This window comes from Hyperolius riggenbachi, chromosome 4, assembly GCF_040937935.1.
Source record: "Hyperolius riggenbachi isolate aHypRig1 chromosome 4, aHypRig1.pri, whole genome shotgun sequence".
Lineage (NCBI taxonomy): Eukaryota > Metazoa > Chordata > Amphibia > Anura > Hyperoliidae > Hyperolius > Hyperolius riggenbachi.
This window is the reverse complement of record NC_090649.1, coordinates 78,926,973-78,953,646: the sequence shown is the minus strand read 5'-3', so window position 1 is coordinate 78,953,646 and position 26,674 is coordinate 78,926,973. Positions and strand designations below refer to the sequence as shown.

The 26,674-nt window shown below is 42.8% G+C and overlaps 1 protein-coding gene across 4 annotated transcripts in view; it reads left to right on the top strand.

The window, feature by feature from the left end:
• The window catches only part of ATAD2B (ATPase family AAA domain containing 2B), a 224,834-nt gene that overhangs the window by 82,415 nt on the left and 115,745 nt on the right, over window positions 1-26,674 (top strand). For all 4 annotated transcript variants that reach the window (XM_068280232.1, XM_068280234.1, XM_068280233.1 and 1 more), the window contains 6 exons: window positions 350-469; window positions 8,505-8,580; window positions 11,782-11,883; window positions 12,983-13,094; window positions 15,606-15,721; window positions 23,920-24,094. In XM_068280232.1, coding sequence (XP_068136333.1) covers window positions 350-469; window positions 8,505-8,580; window positions 11,782-11,883; window positions 12,983-13,094; window positions 15,606-15,721; window positions 23,920-24,094 — 701 coding nt within the window. The remainder of the gene's footprint in view (window positions 1-349; window positions 470-8,504; window positions 8,581-11,781; window positions 11,884-12,982; window positions 13,095-15,605; window positions 15,722-23,919; window positions 24,095-26,674) is intronic.

The window sequence follows — 26,674 nt, the reverse complement described above, 5'->3', positions numbered from 1 at the left end:
AGAAGGCGCCTAACGACGAGAACGCATACAAAGAGGCGTAAGGACAGGGGCCGACTCGTGGTCGGCTGAAAACTAAACTAACCTGAGGCTGGAGACCGGAGGATAGTGGAGGACTGGCAAGGGTACAGGACAACTGCCTGGGGCTTGTGGAAGCCTCCAGGAAAGTGAAACATTTTTGATGTCAGTTTTTTTATTCTTTTCTTGTTTGATCATATTACCCATTGTGCTTCACAGAGCACAAGTTTCTCAATCTCAGGCAAATACTTTTTTTTTATGCCGCCAAATTATTTCTAAAGTTTGTCAGGTACTTAATTTTTACTTTAGTAAATTTGGTGTATTCTCTGTGCAGAATCCCAGGAAGAAGGCGAAGATGCAGATGAGGAAGCCGAGGTAGAAGGTGAAGAGAACGATCGACCTTATAACCTCAGACAGAGGAAAACTGTAGAGCGGTACCAAGCGCCCCCTATTGGTAGGTAATATGTGTAGAAACTGGATGCATGGGTAATAAATGTAGAGATATTTGACATCAGTGATTGAAGCATGCGTTGCAAAGAGGATTATTATTTTTTTGTAGCAAAGGGTATGCAAACCGATGACCCTACATATGGCACCGCATGAAAATGCTTATACAGTGCAGTGAGCTGCTTGTGGTTCATGTTGAGGCTCCTTAAAGCAGGAGGATTAGCCATACTATGCCAGGGAAAAAAGCACATATATATATGTAGATAAATACTTGATCTACCTACATAACACATGTATTGTACTGTCCACGTTTTGATTTCAGTGAATCTTATATAGTAAATGAAGAGAATTCTGTTCCTGGTGGGAACCATGTCTTTTGCTCACAGTTTGAGGCTAAATCCTGATGTCATTTCTTCCCTTAACTTTCTTTCCTCCTCCATTCGCTGAGTCACCTCAGCCTTGCTTGTAAACACAAGTGAGCAGATAATCATGTTTCAGCTAGGCAGGAAAATAAAGGGAAGAGGAGGAATATATTATAGATAAAAAGAACCCCCAGCATGCAACTGAATGGCAAGGGCTATTAAAGGGCCAGTGCTCCTAAGGTATGTAACTCCAAACCATAAAAGCAGAACAAGTTTTGAATGCAGGATTAGTATATTTATCACTTAATACACTCAGACCAGTTACTGTTGAAATTTGATTTTTATGGTAACAATCCCGCTTTAAAGAAAATCTGTGCAAAAGCAGAATGTTAATGTCACACACAGCAGCCAGTTAACAAATATTAAAGTGAACCTCTGGAATCTACTCAGCAGAACTGAAAAGGCTTGGTGTTTCTTTAACAGTTTCACATCAGACCTTTGTTTTTCTTACCAAAGCATAATTTTTAGCTGCATTTTTACCTAAGCTCCACCCATCAAAGAAAAAAAGCCCGGACTTTTTTTCCCTGATGCTGTGCAGAGCATGATGGGATTTCCTATGTTGTTCACATTGCCTAGCAACTGGGAGAGGTGATCAGGACACAGGACAGTTGGAACTGTGTCTCATGCACCTTGTCACCTTTCAACCAAAAAGATGGCTGCCATCATGAAATCAAACATTTGCCTGTTCTTTTAAAACAGGGTTGGTAAGAGATTATATTACCTATCTATTTTAATTGACATAACTAATGTAACTTAATGACAGTATGTTTGTTTAGGCTGGAGTTCCTCTTTAACCAAATATTAACCTCTGCTTCCAAAGAGGTTTCCTTTTAAATTCTTTTAGATCGAATTGTACAGCACATATTAATAAACACCAACTAAACCTTGACAGGATACATTTCTGTTTTGCATATAATTTTAGTATTTCAGCCCCTTAGATACTTCCCTGTAACTCTGGGTGTTTCAAGTCCTACCCCATACAGCCATATTAATCCATGCTATATGCACTGATGAGGATCAACCAATCGGAAACAGTATGGATGTTGGGTTATTGTGGCTCTAACAAGCTGACACATTATTGCGTTCCAGCAGTTCTGGAGGTATGTGCTCACTCCAACATGAATAATTGCAAATACCTTCTGTACTAAGAAGGCAAATTTATGTTTGGCATAGCATTTTTAGTAAGGGCTGGCGCACACCAAGAGTGGTTCTGAGCGTTTTTTAAAACGCTTGCATGCTGAAAACCGCTAGGCTAATTTATTGCAATGAGTTGTTGCACAGCAGAGCGGTTCGTTTTTTCCCCCAAACTGCAGCATTTTTTTGCGGTTTTCTGAGGCGTTTCTGCCTCTGTTAAGTATTGGAAAGTGGAAAACGTCTCTGAAAAACGCTAAATCAGAGCAGTTTTCCAAGCGCTTTTCAGTTTCTGTAACAAAACAAAATAAAAAATCTGCTACAAAAAAAAAAACACTCCAAAAATGCTAGGCATGTTTAAAAAAATCTCTTAAAGAGGATCGCCAGTGAAAATAATGTAATAAAAAAAGTGCTTCATTTTTACAATAATTATGTATAAATGATTTAGTCAGTGTTTGCCCATTGCAAAATCTTTCCTCTCCCAGATTTACATTCTGAAATTTATCACATGGTGCCATTTTTACTGCTGGCAGGTGATGTAGCTGCTGCTTGCTTTTTTTGGCAGTTGGAAACCGCTGTAAAAAGCTATTTCCCACAATGCAACAAGGTTCACAGACAGGAAGTACCACGGTACTCAGAGCTTCTTGTGGGAGGGGTTTCACCACAATATCAGCCATAAAACTCCCCTAATGGTCTGTTTGTGAAGAAGAAAAGATTTCTTATGTAAAAGGGGGTATCAGCTACTGATTGGGATAAAGTTCAATTCTTGGTTGGAGTTTCTCTTTAAGCTTAGAATTGCTCTGAAAAAAAAAAGCGCTTCAAAAACTGTTAGCATTTGCAGATCCGCTAGTGGTTTTTGTTGTGCACTGGCCCTAAGAGGTCGTTTTTAGCCACTTGCACACTCCTAGGAGTTCTGGTTCGCAATGAGCTCACAAAGGAGGAAAAATCACAGTAGTCAGTAATATGCCTTCCCAGCTATCTTAACAGAACAAAATCACCTAAAAAACAATTTAAGAAGTATTTACCTAAGAAAGCATATTCAGTATGCATAGTTTGGGGTTGCACACCAGCGGATAGTCATTTAAAGGGAACTTCAGGTGAGATTGTTATGGATGCTGACATATTATTTTTTCTTTTAAACAATGCAAACTACCTGGCTATTCTGATGATCCTCTGCTTCTAATACTTTTAGCCATAGACCCTGAACAAGCATGCAGATCAGATGTTGCTAACTGAAATCTGGCTCGATTAGCTGCATGCTTGTTTCAGGTGTGATTTAGATACTACTGATGCTAGAAAGATCAGCTTGACTTCCAGGCAACCAGGGCTGTGGAGTTGGAGTCGGAGTCGGGGCAATTTTGGGCACCCAGAGTTGGAGTCGTTGATTTCATAAACTGAGGCGTCGGATGTCAGGAGTCGGATGATTTTTGTACAAAATCCACAGCCCTGTTAAGTATTAGACTAAGGAGTTGGAGTCAGAGCCTTTTTGGGTACCCGGAGTCAGAGTCATGGTTTCATAAACTGAGGAGTTGGAGTCGGAAGATTTTTGTACAGACTCCACAGCCCTGCAGGTAACTAGTGGTGTTTAAAAGGAAATAGATGTTAGGCTCCATATCCCTCTCACTTCATGAACCCTTTACTACTTCTTCCAGTACGTAGTCACTATAGGACATGACCATATATCGGTTTGGGCAATTAACACTGGTATTTCAACTCTCAGGCCTAGTGCACACCAGAGCGGGAGGCGTCTTGCAGAAACGCATACTCCCGGGGTGAGGCATTTTTTGGATTGCGGAGGCGTTTCTGCCTCCAATGTAAAGTATAGGAAAACCACAAACTGCTCTGAAAAACGGCAGTTCAGAGCGGTTTTGCAGGCGTGTTTGTTACAGAAGCAGTTCAGTAACAGCTTTACTGTAACAATATCTGAAATCTACTACACCAAAACCGCTTCCCAAAACCGCAAAATGCTAGGTGAAACGCTACAGAAAAATAAGATAAAGCGTTTCAAAATCTGCTAGCATTTTGCGGATCTGCTAGCGGTTTTTGGTGTGCACCAGGCCTCTGTTCTATAGTGCTTTGACAAGGTCCCCAAGTAGGTATGAAAATGCCTGCTGCCTGCAAAAAATCTTCAGCGTGGCTACTTCCTGCTTTCATGCCAGCAAAGGGTTTACATCCTGAGTTTACATATTAGCTGTGTCTGCAGAGGACTGCCGAATTTCTGTGCTGACACAGCTGAGAGATCAGATTACACTAGTGATTACTTGCAGATGAGTGGAGACTAGACAGTCTCTTCTCTCCAAAAGCCCACAGGGTGCCTTTCTTTCTGTTTTCCTTGTGTCCTGTGCAAGAGTTCAGGTCCACTTTAAAGGTTGTGCTGCTGACCAATTATCCCATGGGAATGCAGGCGCCACCTACAGGTTCCCGTTGACTTGTGCACTGTAACACTTACACTAGGAATAGAATAACTCTGCTCCCATCACTTGTAGGGCCAGCCACTACCGTGTGAACGCATGGGTGTGGTAATCTGCTACCAACACTACCATTAGTTTGGGAACAACCACTGCTCTGATAGTAGGCCGTAGAAAATTTGGTCTCGGGGTGGTGTCTATACTAGGCACGGTAGCATTACCAAGAAGTGAAATTTGCAGACTTCATGTAGGTGCTATTGGGGACCTAGAATCCTAGGATTGCAAGACACGAGTGCTACCAGTAAAAGTACTTTACTGACAACTGGTATTCCGGTATGGGTGAAGCTTGAGAAGTAGAAATCTCCAGTTTATATGTTGAAAAATTCACTGACTCAGCTTAAGAAGTGCCTTCACTTTAAAAGTATACTTATCCAGATTGCCTCCATAGAGTGGGATAAAACTCAATGACCTAACATTCAATAAATGTGTTTTCCTAGTCCTACTTATTATTACCCACACAGTTACCACATTTGCTTTTGTGCACAAGTAATATCTGTTTACAAATTTCAAGTTCCCAAAGTACATAGTTACATAGTTATTATGGTTGAAAAAAGACATACGTCCATCGAGTTCAACCAGTACAAAGTACAACTCCAGCCTGCTCCCTCACATATCCCTGTTGATCCAGAGGAAGGCGAAAAAACCCTTACAAGACATGTTCCAATTAGCCCCAAAAGGGAAAAATTCCTTCCCGACTCCAGATGGCAATCAGATAAAAATCCCTGGATCAACATCATTAGGCATAACCTAGTAATTGTAGCCATGGATGTCTTTCAACGCAAGGAAAGCATCTAAGCCCCCTTTAAATGCAGGTATAGAGTTTGCCATAACGACTTCCTGTGGCAATGCATTCCACATCTTAATCACTTACTGTAAAGAACCCTTTCCTAAATAAATGGCTAAAACCTTTTTCCTCCATGCGCAGATCATGTCCTCTAGTCCTTTGAGAAGGCCTAGGGACAAAAAGCTCATCCGCCAAGCTATTATATTGCCCTCTGATGTATTTATACATGTTAATTAGATCTCCTCTAAGGCGTCTTTTCTCTAGACTAAACCGTTTATCTAACCTTTCTTGGTAAGTGAGACCTTCCATCCTACGTATCAATTTTGTTGCTTGTCTCTGCACCTGCTCTAAAACTGCAATATCTTTTTTGTAATGTGGTGCCCAGAACTGAATTCCATATTCCAGATGTGGCCTTACTAGAGAGTTAAACAGGGGCAATAATATGCTAGCATCTCGAGTTTTTATTTCCCTTTTAATGCATCCCAAAATTTTGTTAGCTTTAGCTGCAGCGGCTTGGCATTGAGTACGATTATTTAACTTGTTGTCGATGAGTACGCCTAAGTCCTTCTCCAAGTACAGTTTATCTTCTCTGAAAGCTGCAATTGCATTTGTTTTGCATAGTTGCTGTAAAGATATATTAAAATCTATCTAGTGATCACTTCTCAGCTCTTTGCCTCTACAACAGAGAGAGCTCATTTTCAAAATGTTATCACCTCTCCAGGTGTTGCCAGGAGCTTTCTACTGAAGAACAAAGTGTTAAACTCTTTGAATGCTGTCCTGTACATTTTTTTTTTTGTTAGTAGATTTTATACTGTAAATGATCTTTCAGAGCAAATAAGAAATGCTGAGATTCATACCACTTTAAACAGTTGATCTGAGAAACCAGAACTTAGTTTACAACCAGCACCGCCACTGAGTCTAATTTGCAGTAGAGAGCAGCCCGAAACTCCATTGGAGTGAATAGAGGACAAGTACTATCTTAACAGTGCAACATGGGGTGTATACACGCATTCAATTTTAATTAGCCAATTTTACCACCTCCATGTAGTACGAGAGCTTACCTACACAATCTGTTCATAGTATTCAAAATCTGTTGGCCCTCATACTGCTTGGAAGTCATAAAATTGACCAATAAAAATAAAATGTGTGTATGGCATCCTAATTGGCCAGAGGGAAAGCTGGGGCTGTACCAAAGTCCAAGGTTTTCTCATCACACGACCAAACGATACATGCAGGTGTAGGAGGAGGGAGTAGGTATCTGGGAGCTTACGTGGGGAATTTTAGGTAACTAAAGACTGTAAGTGAAGATATTCTGTATCTATACTTTATGTACCTCTTTCTACACCATGAATACACAGGTACTTGATAGAGTCTGAGGTCAATATCCTAGAGAAGGGCTGTCCAACTGCAGTCGTCAAGGGCTGAGATCCTCACACATTTTTGACACAACTTAAAGGAAACCAGAGGTGAGAGGGGATATAGAGGCTGCCATATTTATTTACTTTTCAACAATGCATTTTGCCTTGCAGTCCTCCTGATCCTGTGTCTCTAATACTTTTCTCCATAGGCCCTGAACAATTATGCAGCAGATCAGGCACCTCTGACTCAGCTGATTCAGGTTTTACAGTATTAGCCATATGCTTGTTCCAGGATTTTGACTCCGAAACTACTTGTAGCAGAAGATCAAAAGAGCTGCGAGGCAGCTGCATTGTTTACAAGGCAATCAATATGGCAGCCTCTATATCACTCTCCCCTCAGGTTCCCCTTAGATTTATTGATGGGTCTGATTCAGGAAAGGTGTGGTTCATCAAGTAGGACAAATCTCTCCATTTCTCAGTCCATCCTAAACACTGGCATGGATTTGGCTCTCTTGGACTGGAGTTGAACAGCCCGATCTTAGAGGAAAGCTCGAAATATCTTAGCAGTATGATTTGGGGATGAAACTGAAGTGCCCAACAGATATTTACTCAAAAATGGTAAGCAAGTACATACAAACTCTTCAAAAATAAAGTCCACGCCAGGAATCTTCCATCTTTCAATCCATTAAATGCTTCTCTCTTAGACTCTTTGCTCCTATTCATTGATGCTTATTAAATATCCATCAGTGTGACACCACCAACTGCTTCTGAAATGGTTGGTCCCATGCTTCCTAGTCAGGAAATCATAACCAGAAATCCTGTTCTAAGTTATTTATAGCATACCTGCGAGAGTGGTGTGGAGGGATCCAAAAAAAGTGTGGCCCTCAAACCAAAACACCTGTAGACACCTGTTACGTACATATTGCAATATATGACATGCACCTTAATCCTGACCACAAAATATTTAGTGTATGTGAATACCAATTTTAGCCCTCAAGGTTAAGTGTTGGGGACTGTCTCTATGTTCACTGGAGCGTGGGAATATATTGCTTCCTTCTAGATACAACTACAGCGAAGTCCCTAGTATGCGGCATCAGTGGGCATCACCTGATGCTGGATACATATGCTTGCTGGTTGTGCAAGTAACCACCTGAGAAAGCACAAACCTCTCCCCCTGTGCAGCATAAAATACTCAGTGTCCAGCACCATCTTCTAGCGGCTTTTTGTCGTCCTCCGTGTACGGCTCCCAGTGTGTCACCTGACCTGTGTCGTTTCACGTGACATGCCAGGAGCCGTGCACGGACAAGGGAAAGCCGCTAGGAGATGCAGGAAGGTTAGAAGATGGTGCTGGACTCTCGATGAGCATTTTTTCCCCCTGCAAAACCCCCAAACTACATTCCCTGTTATCCCCTCAGACAATCGGAGGTCTCAACTAACTGGTATTCCTGAGTTCAAGATAACGGGGACTTTGCTATATCAGCCATACCCAGCCAATAAGGGCAAGAGAATGGGTGAGGAATGGTAGTTCAAAATGATTAATGAGCCTCTTGTTACAGATGGTAGTGTTATAAGGTCTCATGTAACTGGTAGGACGGTGTACATACAATGTATGGAATAATTATGTGTAATTTACTAGTGTCACAATCAGTTTGCTGTCTTTAGATTAAGAAGTACAATATTAATTTTTCGCTTTTTTTATTTTATTTTATGGAAAATACCAATAAAAACTAATTGAAACAAAGTGTGCTAAAAAGCAGGTAATAAAGCAGTTTAGTATGGGAATGAAGGCTTATCAACCTTTGTGTAAATAAGCATGAAATATGTTTGCTTTCATTTGCATTCATTTTGGTTGATATCCATATTTTTCTCCTCCTTTTAGAGCCAGCACATCAAAAAAAGCGACAAAGCACTTTGTTTGATACACACAGGTCTCCTGCCAGAAGAAGCCATATCCGGTATGTACACAGCTTCCTACAGGTAGATCTAGCTACATGCTCTTTATGCTGTACTTATAGAAAACAAGCCAGTATGAAACCTTCGGCCTGTGACACATGGGCGAATGCTTGTCAACAAGGAATTGCCCAAATGCTAAGGCGCCTATAACTTGAAAAGGACTTTTATATACGTTTTATTAGTTTACAGTGTTGTGTTTACAGCTGTTAAGCAAATGATGGCTTTCCTTTCCTTGAGCCTACCCAATCAATATACAATAGTCCAAGTTCTACCCTGAACTACCTTTGCTGAGGCAGACTGTTTTGGTTCCTATGCCTCATTATCTGTGGCAGTATTTGGCCTAAAGCTTTCGAAGACATAACAACAAAAGCTGTTTAGATGAAAGTGGAGTAGACTTATAAACGAGCCAAATTGCCTGGCTGTCCTGCTGATCCTCTGCCTTTAATACTTTTAGCCATAAAACGAGCATACAGATCAGTTGGTCTGACCTAAGTGTGACTGGATTAGTCACATGCTATTCTACTAGAAACCTCAGTAGAGGGAAGCCCCCCGATCGTGTTTTAGCCCTCCGCTCCTGCGCTCTGACCCTCTGAAGATGTGCATGAAGCCGAACTGCTCAGTGCATGGCATTTTCCTCCCTGCACGACCAGCTTCCTGCTGCTGCGCAGGCATGAGCCATACTTGGCAACTGTGCAGTGTGGTCGCGCTCATACATGGGAGGGGAGCGTGGCTGCCAAAAAGAAGGGGATCCCGGCAAAAAGCAAAGGGCTCAATGAGGGTTGTGGACGCCTCCCTCTCCCGTGGCAAGTATCTAGGTTTTTATGAAGGGGGGGGGGGGGGGGCCTTCAGATTTATTTTAAGAAGGGTCTTTCAGACAGACGATTAAACTGAGCACTGGCCTAGCAGTGCAGCATCCTGCCTGCCTGCCTACAATTCGGGTGCAATTTAAATGCAGCAGAATTGCAGCGGTTGCAATTGGGTGTCAAGTGCTGACGTGTGGTGGTGTTACCCAGTGGCAGAGGACCATGACATGTCACATATGGGAACGGCTGTGCTCATATGTGACTATGGGGAGAGCTGCCTGTCTAGCGCTGGTAGCTAGCAAGAGCCCGGCCGGTGCAGGAGAGCAGCTGACAGGTGGTGAATACACCACCTGACAGCTGCCCATCCGAAAGAGGCCTAAAGTTTCAGCCATACTTGAGATATTTTCTATTAGCTTTCTTGTTGAGTTTTTTCTGTGTGGTAAACACGCCATTTTAAACAGCCCTTTCTGCTCTTTTTTAGTGCTGGGGAAATGATTGTTGAATTGATGGAGAACAAACCCCTGACAATTTTCTTAATTTCTCAGCATGGGTCTCCCAGAAGCCTTTGTAATAGAAAAGATTTGTCTAGACTCTTTAATTCGCCTCTTCTAATGCGTTCCATTTCCTCAGCTTGTTTCCCATTCATTTTTTTTTTATCCTAAATTATGGATTATTAAATGGCAGCGAGTGCCTCGGGCATGAATAGATTTGCAAGAACTGTAGGATTAGCTGCTGATTTCCTTGTCTTGAAGTAGATTTCTAAACATTGTGAAGGCGTATGCGTTAGAATCTGGGCTCTGTCTTCCTTGGTTAATGTTCTCTGATATTGAAGTTTACCTGACCCCTGGATATCTGGTTAAATAAAAGCTATTTGTATGTTCTCCTCTGAAGCATGGTTATCTACATACCTTTACTTTCATGTCTGAAGCACCATTCCTCTGGTATTCCTACTTCCTGTCTGTAGACTGGCAGGAAGTTCACAGGCAGGACCAGAGGCGTAGCTGTGGGTGGGCAAGGGCAGACATCTGTCCCCAGGCACAGCATCTGGGTGCGCAGTTAAAGGTTTTACTATCCCCTATGCGTTCCCATCAAAGAGTGATGTGAAAGAAGTAGGAAGGATCCGATCTTCTCTCCTGCTCTCCGCTCAGTTTTGTTTCATCTCCCTGCTGTAATCAGCGCTTACCATCTATGCACCAGCAAAGTAGATCATGCGTATTTCTGCGTATGTTCCAACTGCCTAATGCCTGTACCACACAATGCAATTTGTTGTCAGATCGACAGGTCAAATCGATCATTTCTGGCATGTCCAATCTGCTCCTGATTGAGTACAGGATCGATTTTGTGCAGTGCTGATCTGAAAATCCATCCCATTGTTGATCAGGTGCAGATCGGACATGCCAGAAATGATTCTATGTCTGGGAAAGCATGATGGACCATCTTATGGTTCACACCTTGTCACAAGGGGGCACAAAAACGTCCCCCGGTGATAAAAACCCTCTGTGCTAAACATGCGCCTCTTTACCTTCAATTGTGCATAGCTATACCCCCAAACAATCTGTGTTTGAGGGGAGGTGACAGACCACCTGTGGGTGCCCCACAGTGGACACCTGTCCCTACTTTTTCAAGGAGAGCGACCACATCCAGGTACCGGCTGGGACTACCCCGAGTGGAGTCGGTTTATGGTCTCCACCCGCTTCCTACGGTTGGTTGCCCTTGCAACCTCCTTTTGTGAGTAGTAATTTATTGAAATTCCTTTTTTCAATTGCATACTAATATACTACACTATTGGGCTCCCGTATTTGTCTCCTATATTTTTTCCCTGCAAGGTGCTGAGACACCCCCACTACACTAAATATGCTAAAATCTAAATAAGGGAACTGAAACTGGTTTACTTGTAATGGATATACCTTAAAACCAATGTTAAAGAGACACTGAAGCGAAAACAATTATGATATAATGAATTGGTTGTGTAGTTCCAACCTGCAGACTGCTGTTTCAGTCTGTTTTGGCCTCCCTAACTGAAATTTACTGTATAATAAAACTTGTGAAATGGTTACCCAGGGTACCAGACTTCAGGGTTATGGAGAATAGGGACGGTCAATGAGATGAAGAATTATGCAAATGTATGTAGCTTAAAAATGGACCAATCATATCTCACCAAGATAAAAATTAATTGGCCCATTTTCAGGCTGCATACGTTTCCATACAGTATTTGCATAATCCGGCACCAACTCTTAAATATTTGCATCTCATTGACCATCCCCCAAGATTTTTCCATCTTGAGCTTTTTATGCCCACTACAAATACCCTGGTTCTAGATTTCTTTGTAACTTAATTCTTTACCGCGCCTGGGTTTATAGTAGTTTTAAGTATATAAGGATTTATTTTTCTTTCCTGCAGACGGAAGAAGCATGCGATTCACAGCAGCGACACAACTTCCTCCTCTGATGAAGAACGGTTTGAGAGGAGAAAATCTAAGAGTATGGCCAAAGCCAGGAACAGGTGACAACCTTGCATCAGTCATAGCCAGGGCAGGAGAGAATGTATCCATGGGACGAGTAGAGTTTGCTTTGTTTGCATCTATTTCAAGTAACACACAAGTAGTACAAGTATTTTTAGCAGTAGGACACTAAATCCTTATATAGGGACCGCCCTTCCTGTCCCAAAGTATGATAGAACGTAAGCAGAAATCTCCTCCGAGGAAGGGGAATTCATTGCTCATAACGTGTTCCCATAGACTCTCCGGCCCATATGCAACTTTTTATGCTGAGTTTACCCGTAGGCGATCATGTTCATTGCCACTTTAAAATAACTTTCAGCATTTTAAAATTTAAAAAGTTTACCCAAAAGTTGGTGAAAAAGTACTATTATTTTGAGCCTTTTCTTACTTTCTGTTTAAAAAGCATCTTATGACAAGGTGTGAAAATATCACTTAGGAGAAAAAGTGAATTTGCATATGAGCCTCCGTCATGGTGCAGACAGTTAAAAGAACCGGGATGGAAGCAGAGAATCTTCAGTGGGGCCACAGCAATTCAGACCTAACTGGCGATAAGTCTTCCTTGCACTATCCACCCCTTCAGAGACTGCATGAAAGTCTATTTGGATAAGCCTTAACCCTCCCCTGCTCCCCCCCCCCCTATACACACACACACACACACACACACACCACACACACACCTCTCCTGCAGGTACCCCATGATGCTGTCCCCCCCCCCCCCCCCCCTACATTAATGGCTCTTGACATAAGGTGAAGACATGAATTGCTGGGTGGGGAGAGGTGGAAAAACCTGTCCCACTCTTATGTTGCGATTAACTTGCAAGAACTGTACATGACAGCCTGCTTCTTCTACCCACTGTACAGCTACTCTGGGTTGGGGTGGAGGGGGGCTGGGATTGGGGTTTGGATGTTTACATGGGTCAGTGAATTTAAGGTTGTACGTTCTCTTTTCTGTTCTCTTCCAAACAAATGGTTGTCACTTTTACCTTCTCAGCAGTAGCAAGTCTATGCTGAATTCCATTGTTCCTTGTACTGGTTTCATTTCTGTACTTAGTTTTATACCCTCTTGTCTGGGAGCTCATCTCGTTGTCTGCTGTTTGATAGGTGTCTCCCCATGAACCTCAGAGCTGAGGATCTAGCCAGCGGAATCTTACGAGAGCGGGTCAAAGTCGGCGCTAGTCTGGCTGATGTGGATCCAATGAACTTGGATCGATCGGTGAGTATGACAGCCATATTATTATAATAATAATAATATTTTTCATTATTTAGCACCAACATATTCTGCAGTGCTTCACAAAGCACAATAAGACAAGGGGAACATAGGTACAACCAAGAAATGTACAGCAGAGTCTCAAGCAGCACAAATATTGCAACAAAAACAGTAAACATAAAGGTGGCCACACACGATACAATAAAATGATCCGATTTTACGGTAATTCGATAAAACGATTGGATCTCCCGAAAAAATCGAACGCTTTTTTTTCATTCGACTGAAAAATCCGATCGGATTTCCCGTTTTCTTCGATTTTAATCGATCCGGACTGCCAGATATTTGTCTTCAATCTTTCTAAAGATTGTATGGTGTGTGTTGGATTGTCAATTTATTAATATACACACCCTAGCAATTTTTTCAGAGTTTCCAATCATTTTTATGATAATTGGGGGAAAATTGAACATAGGTGTGTGGTACATTGGTCATATTTTTGAAATGTTGCAATCAGTCAGAAAAAATTGATTGCACTTCTTAAATTGAACAGATATTTAAAAAATTGTATGGTGTGTGGCCACCTTTAAGAGGATGACCCTGCTCTAGCGAGCTTACAAACTAAAGGGTACTGGGGGACACACTGGGGGGGATATTCTGAGCCTCAGATTACATTGTGAACAGATAAGTAAATGGGGGCTATAAAATGTTATTGGCTTGTCTGAATAGGTGTGTTTTAAGTGTGCGTTTGAAGATGTCCAGGTTAGGAGCATCTGACATACAGGCTGTGGATGATGTTCATACAGATGAGGGATGATGTTCGTGTGAAGTCCTGGATGCGATCATGAGAGGAGGTGATCAGCTTTAGAGGCCAGGAGTATTTCTTGGTATAATGAAATATTGATTGCCATATTGATTGCTAAATGTCATTTCCTTACTCTCTACCTAGTGGCTTCAATTTGTTTACAAGAATTTGCTTACTTTTTTTGTGTTTTACCTTTAGGACAGCCCAGTATTTCGCACCAATGCTTATACTTCATGAATTGAACCCACATTTGTAACATTAGATTTTCTTTAGCCCAGGTGTAATTATGTTACAAAATTCAACGGTTTACATCAACACATGTCATGTGACCAACCCGGTTGGATGCTGTGAAGGGGTATAGAGTAGTTTAAATTTAAGGCAGAGCCCTTAAAGTGTACCAGAGCTGAATCACACAAAAAGTTTTATACATACCTGGGGCTTCCTCCAGCCCAAAACGCTTAAATCGATGCCAGGCCGCTGCCCACAGCTTCGGGGAACCGGGTCCCGTCTGACGTAAGAAAAGTGCGCCCTCTACGTATCTGTCCAGCGGCTGTTGGAGGGATACGCAAAGAGCACATTTCTCCCGCGTAGACTGACGGAAGTGATGGGAGCAGTTTCCCGAAGCTGTGGGCAGAGGACGATGTGCGGCATGGGGGCAATCCAAACGGATGTGGCTGGAGGAAGCCCCAGGCATGTATAAAACTTTGTTTCATTCAGCACTGAGGCCTGGTGCACACTAGAGGCGTTTTTCTGAGCGTTTTGCGTTTTTAAATCTGCTGCTTATGTTATCCTATGTGTCTGTGCACACTGGAGCAATGAGGTTTTGTAAAAAAAAACCATAACATTACATTGGGAAGAGCTTTTGAAACCACTAAAAGCTCTTCCCAATGTAATGCTATGGTTTTTTTTTACAAAACCTCATTGCTCCAGTGTGCACAGACACATAGGATAACATTAGCAGCAGATTTAAAAACGCAAAACGCTCAGAAAAACTCCTCTGGTGTGCACCAGGTCTTAGTCCATTTAACCACATGCTAGCAGGAGGAGGAACAATAGGTGGCAAATTGTGTTGCTTTGATCCCATACTGCCGGACTCCATGTGCTTGCTTGGCATCTCGACACGCTGACTGTGGAGTAGCTAGCAGATACATGACACTTCGCTTCAGACTGGTTCCAGGGGACCTGGTAAAATTGTGAACTAGACAAACTGCTAAGGAATTTTTTGTTTATTAGGTGCCTGCACACCACCACACAAGCACTAAACAATAGATGAAGTGGCATAGAGCTCCAAAATAAAATTCTAACATTTCAGCTGACCAGTTCTAAAAGATAAATAATAATAATCTTAACATTTGTATAGGGCTTTTCTCCTGTTGGACACGAAGCACTCAAGAGCTGCAGCCACTAAGGGTATGCTCAATGGGCCACCCTGCAGTGTTGGGGAGTCTTGCCCAAGGACTACTTGCTGAATAGGTACTGACCCCAGCCAAGATTCAAACCTTGGTCTCCCATGTCAAAGGCAGAGCCCTTAACCAGTACTCTATCCAGCCACTAGAAACTGTTTTAAATTGTATGAATTACACAAACATTTATCTGTCGTTGCCTGGATAATGATACTTCATGAAGTTCCATTATCATTGCTATAGATGAATATGAAATGACCTGCACAGAACACAATTCTGCCTTTTGATGCTTATGTGGCACCGTTTGTCTTTCAGGTTCGCTTTGACAGTGTCGGGGGTCTGAGCCAGCACATTTATGCATTAAAGGAAATGGTGGTTTTCCCCTTGCTGTACCCGGAGATCTTTGAGAAGTTCAAGATCCAACCACCCAGGTCAGTGCAGTTCTTTGCTTCTACAGATTTGTAAAGAAAGTGTCCTTCTCGGTAACAGCTATTGGAAAAGTGTCCCTGTGGTATACATACGTTTAAATCCATTGTTCTATCCTGAGACAGAAGCATTTAATAAAAGCATAAATGGTTATTGCTTGCCATGAAAATATTCTGCAGCTCACTCAAGCAGGCTTACTGTCATCCTTGTAATCTTTTCTCCCCACTTCTGATGACTCATGCTGTCTGCTCTCCAAGTAGACAGCAACAGTCATTGGAGGGGAGGGAGTGGTCACTGGGAGTCAGCAAACTCAGCTGTGACTGGCTATACCAGTAGTCAGTATTGCAGCTTTCATATGACTGGATAAGAACAAAGAAAAACATAGTATCAACATGTATGCTTTTATTAAAAAAATGCATGGTAATACTGAAAATTTCCTGGAAACTGGGGCAGTCAATTGACTACTGCTGTGACTTGTAGTGGCACAATGATGGTGGAGCTCTTCTTGGCGGACTTGAAACCCTGTCACCCAAACTCCACCCCTTCCTCTTCCATTAACCCCTGTAGGAGAGATGTTGAGCATTAAAGAGAACCAGAGATGGAGCACCCTCATGTATTTTACCATAAATATCAATGGGAACATGCTGTCCTGCTACGAGCCTACATAGCAGGAAAGCAGAGCCACAGGGGGACAGTCTTGGCCTTGAAAAGACATCACAGAAGACTGACTCAGCTATAATCATTTGGGGCAAAGCTAGACTGAATGCTCAGTCAGGGATTCTTATCAGAGCTGCTAACAGGCAGACTGAGCAGAGAAGAATGAAACAAAGAGCAGGGTAGGTGTTTACTGTCATGTTCCCATTGCTATATATGGTAAAATACATGAGGGTGCCTCATCTCTTTAAAGGGACTCAGAGCTGACAAAAGATAAAGATTTATACATACCTTGGACTTCCTTCAGCCCCATCTGCTCCGATAGCTCCCACCCCTTCCCCCCCCCCCCCCCCCCCCCGTCGTCCTCTGCCAGCAGCTTCAGGAGCCGAGTCCCGTCAGTTACGTCAGTCGGAGCCAGTCTACGCAGGAAAAGTGCGTAGCGTGCCATGTACCTAGGTAGATGAAAGCCCTTTGGATAATCCAGAGGCTTCCTCCGTTCCATACCCCCTCATCGTTCCTCTGGCCCAGTCAAAAAGTGAAAGACAAACATTTGGCTCACTCATATGTGTAGTAACATGGCCCCACTCAGGCGTCGGTGGAAAAAGCGCAGCACTATCGGGTCTATAATGCTATCCATGGGCCGAGCACCTGTGCTGGGGGGGGGGTACCATGGCTGGATTGGCCTAGCGAATGACAACAGGGGAAGACTCTGGAGGATCCAGCCGCTACCGTATACTAACATCACAGAATTGTGGTCCCAGCGGACCAATAACATTTTTCCAGTCTATTTACAAGATACATACATTTGCACAGTCCTGTATCAACTTGCCCTGAGTTATTAGCATCTCCTTGACTATAACCACTTGCCGGTCTCAGGTGGCCACAAAACGCTGGCAGGACAATCTGGTGGGATGTATTGGGCTGGGGGAGCAAAGCAATGTAAATCTGCAGATTTTTTTTGTTAACCTGTTTTATTGCAGTTCCAGTAGCTGCATGGTGTAATTTGCTCCAGTGGCGCTGTTAAGGTGGTCATAAATCAGGCGGCTGATTGGCCATCCAATTTGATTATTATAATGGAATTCGAATGAAAATCTGTGCATGCCTTATTGACGATGCAACCAATTTCGGTTGAAATTACGTCGATCAGGCCAGCCAATTCAATTATTATGATCGAATCGGATGAAAATTGGTGCCGCCAAGTGCATGCCTGATCGACGAGGCAACCAATTTCATGCTGAAATTGGCCGCGTGAATCGGTCGGATATGCTGCAAGATGTCGGTCAGTTGTGGTTGGTCAGGTGCACGGCTATGACGAGCGATATCATGACACTTAACACAACCCCCAACGCTGTGTCCCTCGCTTCTCGGTGCCCAGTGCGCTAAACATTACCTGTCCGTGTGAATCAGCCTGTGGTGTATGGGCAGGCAACAGATCTCTCTTCGATCAGCCAGAGATTTCTCTCGGTCGATCTGCCCATACATAGGGCTTGATTCACTAAGACAAATAGCATACCTTATCAGAGTTAACACACCTTATCAGAGTAGCACAACGAGCCCTACGAACGTATTCCTGCTAATTAGCAATGACGAGAGCTTCACTCCTGCCCTGAGCCCCTGCGGGTCCAATCACTTTAAAGGACATTATCCCTGCACTGTGAATGGCCCAATAGGCTGCCTGTCACTTGACAGGAAACTAGACAGGCAGCCTATTGGGCCAATCAAAGTGCCGGGATAATGTCTTTAAAGTGATTGGACCCACAGGGACTCGGGGCAGGATGAGTGGAGCTCTCGTCATTGCCAATTAGCAGTTCATGGTTCTTAGCGCTCCATATGCTACTCTGATAAGGCACGCTTATTTGTCTTATTGAATCCAGCCCATAGTCTGATATATGGGCACCTTCATCCTTTTTAAAGGAAATCTGAAGTGAGAGGGATACGGGAGGAGCCATTCCAAACTAGCTTTTCAGTTCTAATCCCTTACCGTCTGTACTGCAAACATTGCACAACAATTCAGAATGTGTTACGACTACTTTCCGAATGTTGGCTGTAGGGTGTGATCGCTGAAGCCAAAAAATATCACAATGACAGCCAGGCAAATAAAAGATGATAAAAATGGCAGCCTCCATATTCCTGTTACTTCAGGTATAATTTAGCATAGTTCCAAGCTTGTATGCTTTGCATTATCTTCCTTTCAGGAGAGATTGGTGGTGGTAGTGCACCGGTGAACCTGCAGAGGGCGCTGTCAGCTCACAGAATGCACTGCACTAATACATTTCTGAAGGCCGTGAGGAATACAGGCTTATTTTGGTGGCGCACTGTTATAATAGGAGGTTTATTCAGATATGCATAATGTCCCCGTAGGGAGAAGGGTTAAGTCTCCTGGCAGCAGCTGTTGCGTTCGGCGAGATGCGATCAGCCGGGGAGAGCGGACGTGTGACAGCTCAGCCATTTTTTCCACGACGCACGGATTATCTGCTTGCATAACAGATGGCTGATTATAAAACCCTTCTCTCAATAAAGACCTACTTGTAAACTCGCCTGTTAATAGATTACAGCACTTGCATGTAATTCAGGAGAGCCATCAGTCACCAGGTTTTCTGTTAAGCACACGCTGATGTACGAATGGGGTCTACAGTAATGGCCGAGGCCGTGAGCATCCACATTAATATCCTCAAGTGACCCTGTCACTTTCTCACGCCTCGAGGTTTGTAAAACAAGAGATGTTCGTTTAGATTGGGTGTACTTACCATGTGAAAACATTTGGTTCTTGTCTAGACCCAGGTAGGCACTGATAGGAAGGGATCGGCAATGGCAAACCTCTCCAAATCCATATTCAACTTAAAAATCAAACAAATCAAGCTAAATGGACCACTCATGAGAAATTTAAAAAATGAAAATACACGTAACCAGACCAATTAGAAGTAGGTTTTTTCCAGAGTAAAATGAGCCATAAATTAATTTTATCCTATGTTGCTATCACTTATAGTAGTTAGTAGAAATCTGACAGAACTGACAGGTTTTAGACTTGTCATCTCTTCATGGGGGATTCTCAGTATTTCAGCACTCCCTTGAAAATATCTAATCAAAGGTACAGAACACACACACATCCCTACCTGTTTGCACATTATTCTGGCAGCTGGACTAGCCTGTCTGTCCGCAGAAAGAGCACTCAGATAAGGAGTGCAGTAATTAGCAGTACCAATCAGCAAACAAAAGCTTTCAACAGCAGAGGGGTGGGGGGATAGGACACTGTGCTTCAAACAGTTTAGAGTCACTCTTGATTATCTTCACACCTTCCCCTGGATAAATAAGGGCAAAGTGGAGGGGGAAGATGCCCCCCCCCCCCTCGCAGGAGAAACTGCAAGGGGAAAAAGCTGCTTGGATCCCTTTTAATAGGCATTTACATGTACTCTAATCTTTGAAGCTGCTGAAAATCTACATTTCATTAGGTAACCTCTGATTATGTCGCTTCTCATCATGTTATAATGGCGCAGGTTCATTTGAGGGTAATTGCAAGCTTCGCTATTGACCCTTCTTGTAATTGCCTCGCTTTCTGCTGGCTGCACTGCCGCCGCTCTTGTGCCCTTTTAGCGGTGTGCTTTGCAGTGGTGCCTGGCATTATTGCAGGCTCTGCCATTTCATTAGCTGTAGTGCTCGCAAAGCCAGCCGCCAAGCCTGTTTACTTTGTTCTGCGTCTTCCTTAGCGGAACGAAAGTTCCAGCGTTATTGTTTTCTCTTCTTTATGTTACAGATCATTGGTGCATTTCTGACTTTCTCATCTCTGGCTGGTTTTTAGAATATCAAAATCGGCATTGCATAATTTTTTTCTGAAATGTCATAAAATATGTATGAAAAAAATGTTGTTGTTTTTTTTTTTTTGGTCAAGGGCATCGCCATAGCAAAGGGTATAGAAACTGTTTTTGTGTAAAACAAATATTAAACTGAATATTGTTTCCTTGTATTCATCTTTAGTAATTATCTGAGCGTTTGTTTTCCGAGCAGCTAGAGGCTGCACACATACTGTTGATGAATCGGTTTATGAATCTGCTGTTTGCACCAAACTTAACCTTCATAAACTGGGACATCAGTCAAACGACTGTATATACTGGAAATAAAGTCTACTTCAAAAATAAGTCAACCCAATTTCATTGGAAACTGTAAAGTCTTTGAAGGGTATCAGGAAAAAAGGGCGCCGCCTGAGGGTGGACCAAAACGGTGACGCCATAGACTTTAATGCGTTTTACAAAGATATTATCGTTTCTGTGTGTAAAAGGGTGTTTCTGCAGAGGGAGTAATTAGTTTTAGGCAACACCAGGGGGATGGTTAGGGTTAGTTACCACCAGGGGGGTGGTTATGGTTAGGCACCACCGGGGGGAGGGTAGTTAGGGTTGGACACCACCAGGGAGGTGGTTAGGGTTGGGCACCACCAGGGGAGTGGTTAGTTTTAGGCACCACCAGGGGAGGGTTCTGTGTGAGAATAGGGTTGGGTTAAGCTGTATTGTTGAATTACGTAATGATATTTAACGGTAATATCTTTTTGTTATTTCCGGTCTATTTTTACAACGGTAGTTATTAATAACCAAGTTTGACAACGATGTTTATCGTTATCAGATTTTATATCCACCAGCGCCATTTCATTATCCAGCCGAGCCCTTTTTTCATGCACGCCTTTAAAGTGAACCTGAACTAAGTAAAATGATTTAAAATAAACATGATGTACCTGCAAATGAATATTGCGGTACGTACTTACCTGGCTGTCAGTTCCTCTCAGAAGCTCACCATTTTCTTCTTACAATGATTCCTTCCATTTCTGACAAGATTTTGTTGTGGTGCTGTACAGAGTAATAAGCAAACATGTGGTATATAATAATACAGGCAATGGTATACACAAAATATAGACAGTGGGGCAGAATATAGAAGTGGTAGAAATAACTACAGTGAGCAAATTCCAAGACGCAAAAGGGTGAGAGAGCCCTGCCCTTGTGAGCTTACAATCTAAACCACTCCATAAGATTTGCACCATCTAAAATCTTCCCTTATTTAGGCTTCTTTAAAACATGACAAAAGATAAGTCCATTTGTGGGTCTGTATTGTATGATGACGCACAGGCGTTTTGGTTCACCTAGGTCCTTTCTCGCAATGATTGTGGGCTGGTCATGATTTGAGAAAGGACCTAGATGGGCTGAAACGCCTGTGCGTCATCATACAATACAGACCCACAAATGGACTTTTATCTTTTGTCATGTTTTAAAGAAGCCTAAATAAAGGAAGATTTTAGATGGTGCAAATTTTATGGAGTGGTCTACATTACACTTGTGACTCCAAAGGTGATTCCGGCACGTCTAGCCTACCATTGGTGCAGTGGCAATTACGTTACAAGCTTACACTCTAAAGGAATGGAAAAAGAGATGGGGAAGTATACTATATAGTTAGAGGCAGTGTGTGTTTTAGGTTATATTTAGTAAGGGGTACAACTTAGCCAGAGATTGAAGGGAAATGACCTAAGTTAGAGCGTATGTTTGTTGAGGGAACATTAGTTTTGCGGGTGCGCAGATTACAAAGGTTGGAGAGTGTTGGATGCGTTATAGAACGAAATTCCTGAGGAGGGGGGTGCCAGGTGAGAAAGATATGGTGGGGGATGCACACTGGGGCAGAGATGGAAATGGATTGTGGGGAGAGCGAGCGCAGATGCTTCGCTGACTATCTAGACCAGCCTTTATCAACCTTTTAACCCTGGAGGAACCCTGCAGATACGTTTTGGATCTCAAGTAACCCCCTGAATTTATTTTTCAGGATGAATGGTCTTTAAAAGTTGGTGTGGCTGTTAATTTAACTACCCCCAATTACAGTGCCCTTCATTATGTCTCCTTATTCTAGTGCTTTTTATTAATGTGCTCATTATTCTGACCCCCAATGTAGTGCTGCTTCTTACAGTGTTCCCTATTATAGTGTGCTCTCTGTCATATGGGGGAGAATGCCAAGGAACGCCTGGAGAGTACTCAAGGAACCCTGCTTGAGAAAGCCTGATCTAGACTTTGCTTTAGCAGAATTGTTTGCATTTTAAAAGGGGTTTACTTGGTTTTCATTTATTTTAGTTTTAAAATATACAGTACTGTGGTTTATAAAAAAAATATATAATAAAAATACAAATGTTTGTATCCTTTTTACCCCAACACTTAAAATGATGTTGCTGGCTGCTGCCTGGCACAATGTTTGGGGGCAATATCTGATTTTGCTATAAAGATCTATTTTTCCGCTAATTTCATTTTTCACATTTTTTTTTTACTGTATTGGGGAAGAAGAGGTTAGTAAGGTTGTTAATTGCTTATTTTGTCATTTAGGGGGTTGGAATTAAAAGTATCCGTGGTTATACAAAGTTGCACAGAAACATTATTTTCATTGTTCTAGTCCTCAAGTGTCACATGTCTACTGGTTTTGTTTGTTTGTTTTTTGTACTCAACTTAGTGTTGCACACGTGATTGTGCCTCAATGTATAGGGACCCCCTTAATTATAGAGATGTCTGTATTGGGACCACCCTCTCACAGTACCTTACATATAGTAGCACCTTATACTTATTACCTGTCTAGAGTCCCCATTTATAGCGGTCCCTGTATAGTTCTACTCTTACAATGTACAATGACCTAAAGCTACATTATTCCATGCCATGCACTGATGAGGATCAACTAATCCAAAACTGTCTGTTTGCATGTAGGATTATTGTGGCTCTGTACAATTAACAAGCTGGCACATCATTGCATTCCAGCGTTTCTGGAGGTGTGGTTAGCTTACAGGGACAACAAAGGATCATTTGCATCTTCAGCAGTGATGCATCGTGGAAGAAATCATATGCTTACTCTAACCTGAATAATTGCAAATACTCTGTTTTGTTTTTTGATTGACCTAATTGAGAATGCTTCTTAATTATGTTCCCCTTACAGCATGCCCCTCTTATGTAATGCCCCTTTACGACTCTCTCTCCTAATTAATGATCTTGCTTATAGTGTTCCACATTTATGACAATCTCCTGCAGAGATCGGAAGCCAAATTGATGTATATATTCACGTGTCCACATCTGCCAACTTTTTGCAGCCCAGCCCATCAAAGGACACCTGAAGTGAGAGGGATATGAGGGCTGACATTTTTATTTCCCTTTAAACAATGCACATTGCCTGGCTGTCCTGCAGATTCTCTGCCTGTAGCACTTCTAGTCACAGACCCTGAACAAGCATGCAGATCAGATGTTTTACTAGTTTACCTGCTTTTGCCGCATGCTTATTTCAGGTGTTTGATTCAGACATTACTAATGCATGAAAGCCAGGCAACTGATATTGTTTAAAAGGAAAACGATATGGCAACGTCCATATTCCTCTGACCTTAGGTGTCCATTGAGTTTGGTCCTGTTCAGGCGGAGGACCTGGAGTGCATGTAGCAGAGAGACGCTCCTGGCCTTACTCATTAGCAGCCAATATTTTACAATCTCAACAATTGTTTCCTACTCTGTAGGCCTTGTCATGTTTCCAAGATCTGACCTTTACTTTTCTCCTGCAGGGGATGTTTATTTTATGGACCTCCCGGAACAGGGAAGACGTTAGTGGCCCGAGCCTTGGCCAATGAATGCAGCCAAGGTGACCGAAAGGTTTCTTTTTTTATGCGCAAAGGAGCCGATTGCCTCAGCAAGTGGGTGGGAGAGTCCGAGCGCCAGCTGCGCCTTCTCTTTGATCAAGTAAGTTCTTACTCTCTCCTATCTGTTCATAGGATTAACTATAAGTCTGAGTTGACTTCAGTCCGAATTCAGTCTGTAAATGTTGGAGGTTGGCGCTGCTGCTTATGATGAAGTTTTATTATTGAGAGGTGGGGTGCAATAAGCAGAATTAACTGTGCATTTCTGTGGAGAAAGTCATTCTAAGATAGTCTGGTAAGGAACGGGAGTACACTTGTCGCCGTGATTTCACTGGTGGTTTTCCCCACAATCCTTCAGGGCAAAGGTGAGACGTAGCTCCTCCCAGGAACAGGAACAGACAGCACTTCCCCTATAAAAAAGTCACATGGTTAGTCCACCCTCAGTGCTGTTTGTTCCTGCGTCCAGGCAGGTCGGCATCTCCCCTTTGGGTGAAGCCTGTGTGCTGGGCTGCAGGTGGATCTCTCTGGGTGGCTGAGACTGTGGTACTGAGGCAGTCTGGCCATGCGCCCCAGGCTGGAGCTTTCCTGGGGTTTGCCTACCTTTCTCTCCCGCTTCCAGGGAGAGCAAGAGTGGAAGGCGTGGGTTCCCCTTGGCGGCCTTGCGGCGGAGTGAGCAGGACGGAGGTAAGCCGGCGGCCATGTGCAGCGTGGAGCGCATTGCGGCCATTAGGACGCTTGGCCGCGTCCGGATGCGTACTTTCCGGCGGGTATGCCGAAAGTAACAATTTGTAGTGCCGGCTCATTACTCTCTCTGCAGCTTCCGGGCCGCCACTCATCCATTCGCGGCAGGCCAGGTATGTTTCAAGGGGAAACTGCGCGGGCCTGTAGCACTGTTGCTCAGAGAGAGTTTGTCCTGCTCTGGATGTGTCAGCTGGAAGCATGTCAGACGCTGAGAGGATTGAGAGCAACCAGGCCGCCCAAAAGGTGAGATAATGGTTTCTCTTTCTGGGCTGATTGTGCTATATGTGTGAGCAGAGTTACATGCCTTGTTGTGTTGTTGTTTATGCCAATACTAAGGCTTCTGCTAAATCTGCTGCTGCTGCTGCTGCAGATAAGCACAGGCATCCTCCTAATGATAAAACATGTCCTTTGTGCAATTTTATGTTGCCCTATGCAAAAACTCTGTCAGTTGTGCATACAGAGGGTTGTAGGGGAGGAGCCGGGTCACTCTGTTCAGGATACATTGAATCCTTTAGAGAGGTGATTAATGCTTCATTGGACTCAATTAAGTCCTCATTATTGAATGCTAATCCATCCACTTCTCAGGTTGCTGTATCTGGAGTATCTGTGACTGAAGTTGATAGTTTCAGACACTAGAGAAATAGAATCTGAATCTGTTTCAAAGTTTAAATTCTGTATTGAGGATGTGGTAGCTGTTTTGTTTATTCAATTATACAAAGCTGAAGGATCCACTTAATTAAAAGGTGGATGTTTATTTGAAAAGGTCTTGGGAGGCTAGTGCGGCTATGTTTAGGCCGGCTTTTACCTCTACATGTGTGGCCACAACTTTGGAGCTGTGGATTAATCAGCTCAAAGCTAACATACTGGCTGGTGCACCTGTTTTGCAATTGTTTAATTCTATTGCTATTTTTATTTAAACTGCTGCATATTTATCAAATGCTTCTGCTGAAGCAATTAGGTTTACTGCCAGGTCCATTGCTCTGTTTCTATTAGAGCCTTGTGGCTTAAAATATGGGATGGTAATATCTCATCCAAAAACAGGCTGTGTGGTGTCCCTTTTTCAGGTGAATTGTTGTTTGGTCCAGAACTGGATTCAGCTTTGGAAAAAGCATTGAATAAAAATAAAGTTTTGCTTAAGAAACAGAAGACTGTGGTAGCAATATTTTTCGTAAGCCAAGGAGTGATCAAAAGGATGCTTCTAAGGATCAAAGTAAAGGCAGGAGGTGGACTTTTGACAAGTCCAGGAAAGGGGGCTTTAAGTCTAAAGCTCTAGAGTCCCAGTCAGAATCCCAATGACTCGTGTCAGGCGGTGGGGGGAAGGCTAAGATACTTTCTCTTAGGTGGGCAAAAGTGTCAAAAAATCCATTTATTCGCCAGACAATAATGTTTGGTTTCCAAATAGTTTGCCCTTCCTCCACCATCAAGATTTGTGATCTCAAAGGCCCTAAGAGATCCTACTCTGGTTCCAGAGATTTTTGAGCATATTGCAGAACATGCTAAGACAGAATTATTATTATTATTATTGATTTATAAAGCGCCAACATATTCCGTGGAGCTGTACAAGGTAATGGAATTCATCCTGTGCCTGATTCTGCACCTAACAAACCTGAGTCGGTTTATGAAAAATTTTCGGATGGAATCAGTAAGGGAGTTATTATTTCCAGAGGCCTTTATGGCATCTCTGGATCTAAGAGATGCATATTGGCATATGCCGATTCACCAAAAATCACAAAAATTCTTAAGTTTTGCAGTGAGAATAAATGGGATGGTAGAACACTACCAGTTTGTTTGCCTCCTGTTTGGGATCACTTCTGCAACAAGAATGTTCACAAAAATTCTGGGAGAAGCATTAATTCCGTTAAGGGAACAATCGATTTTAATCATTCCGTATTTAGACGACTTGCTTATTCTAGGAAGTTCAGCAAAACAGCTGAAAATCCAT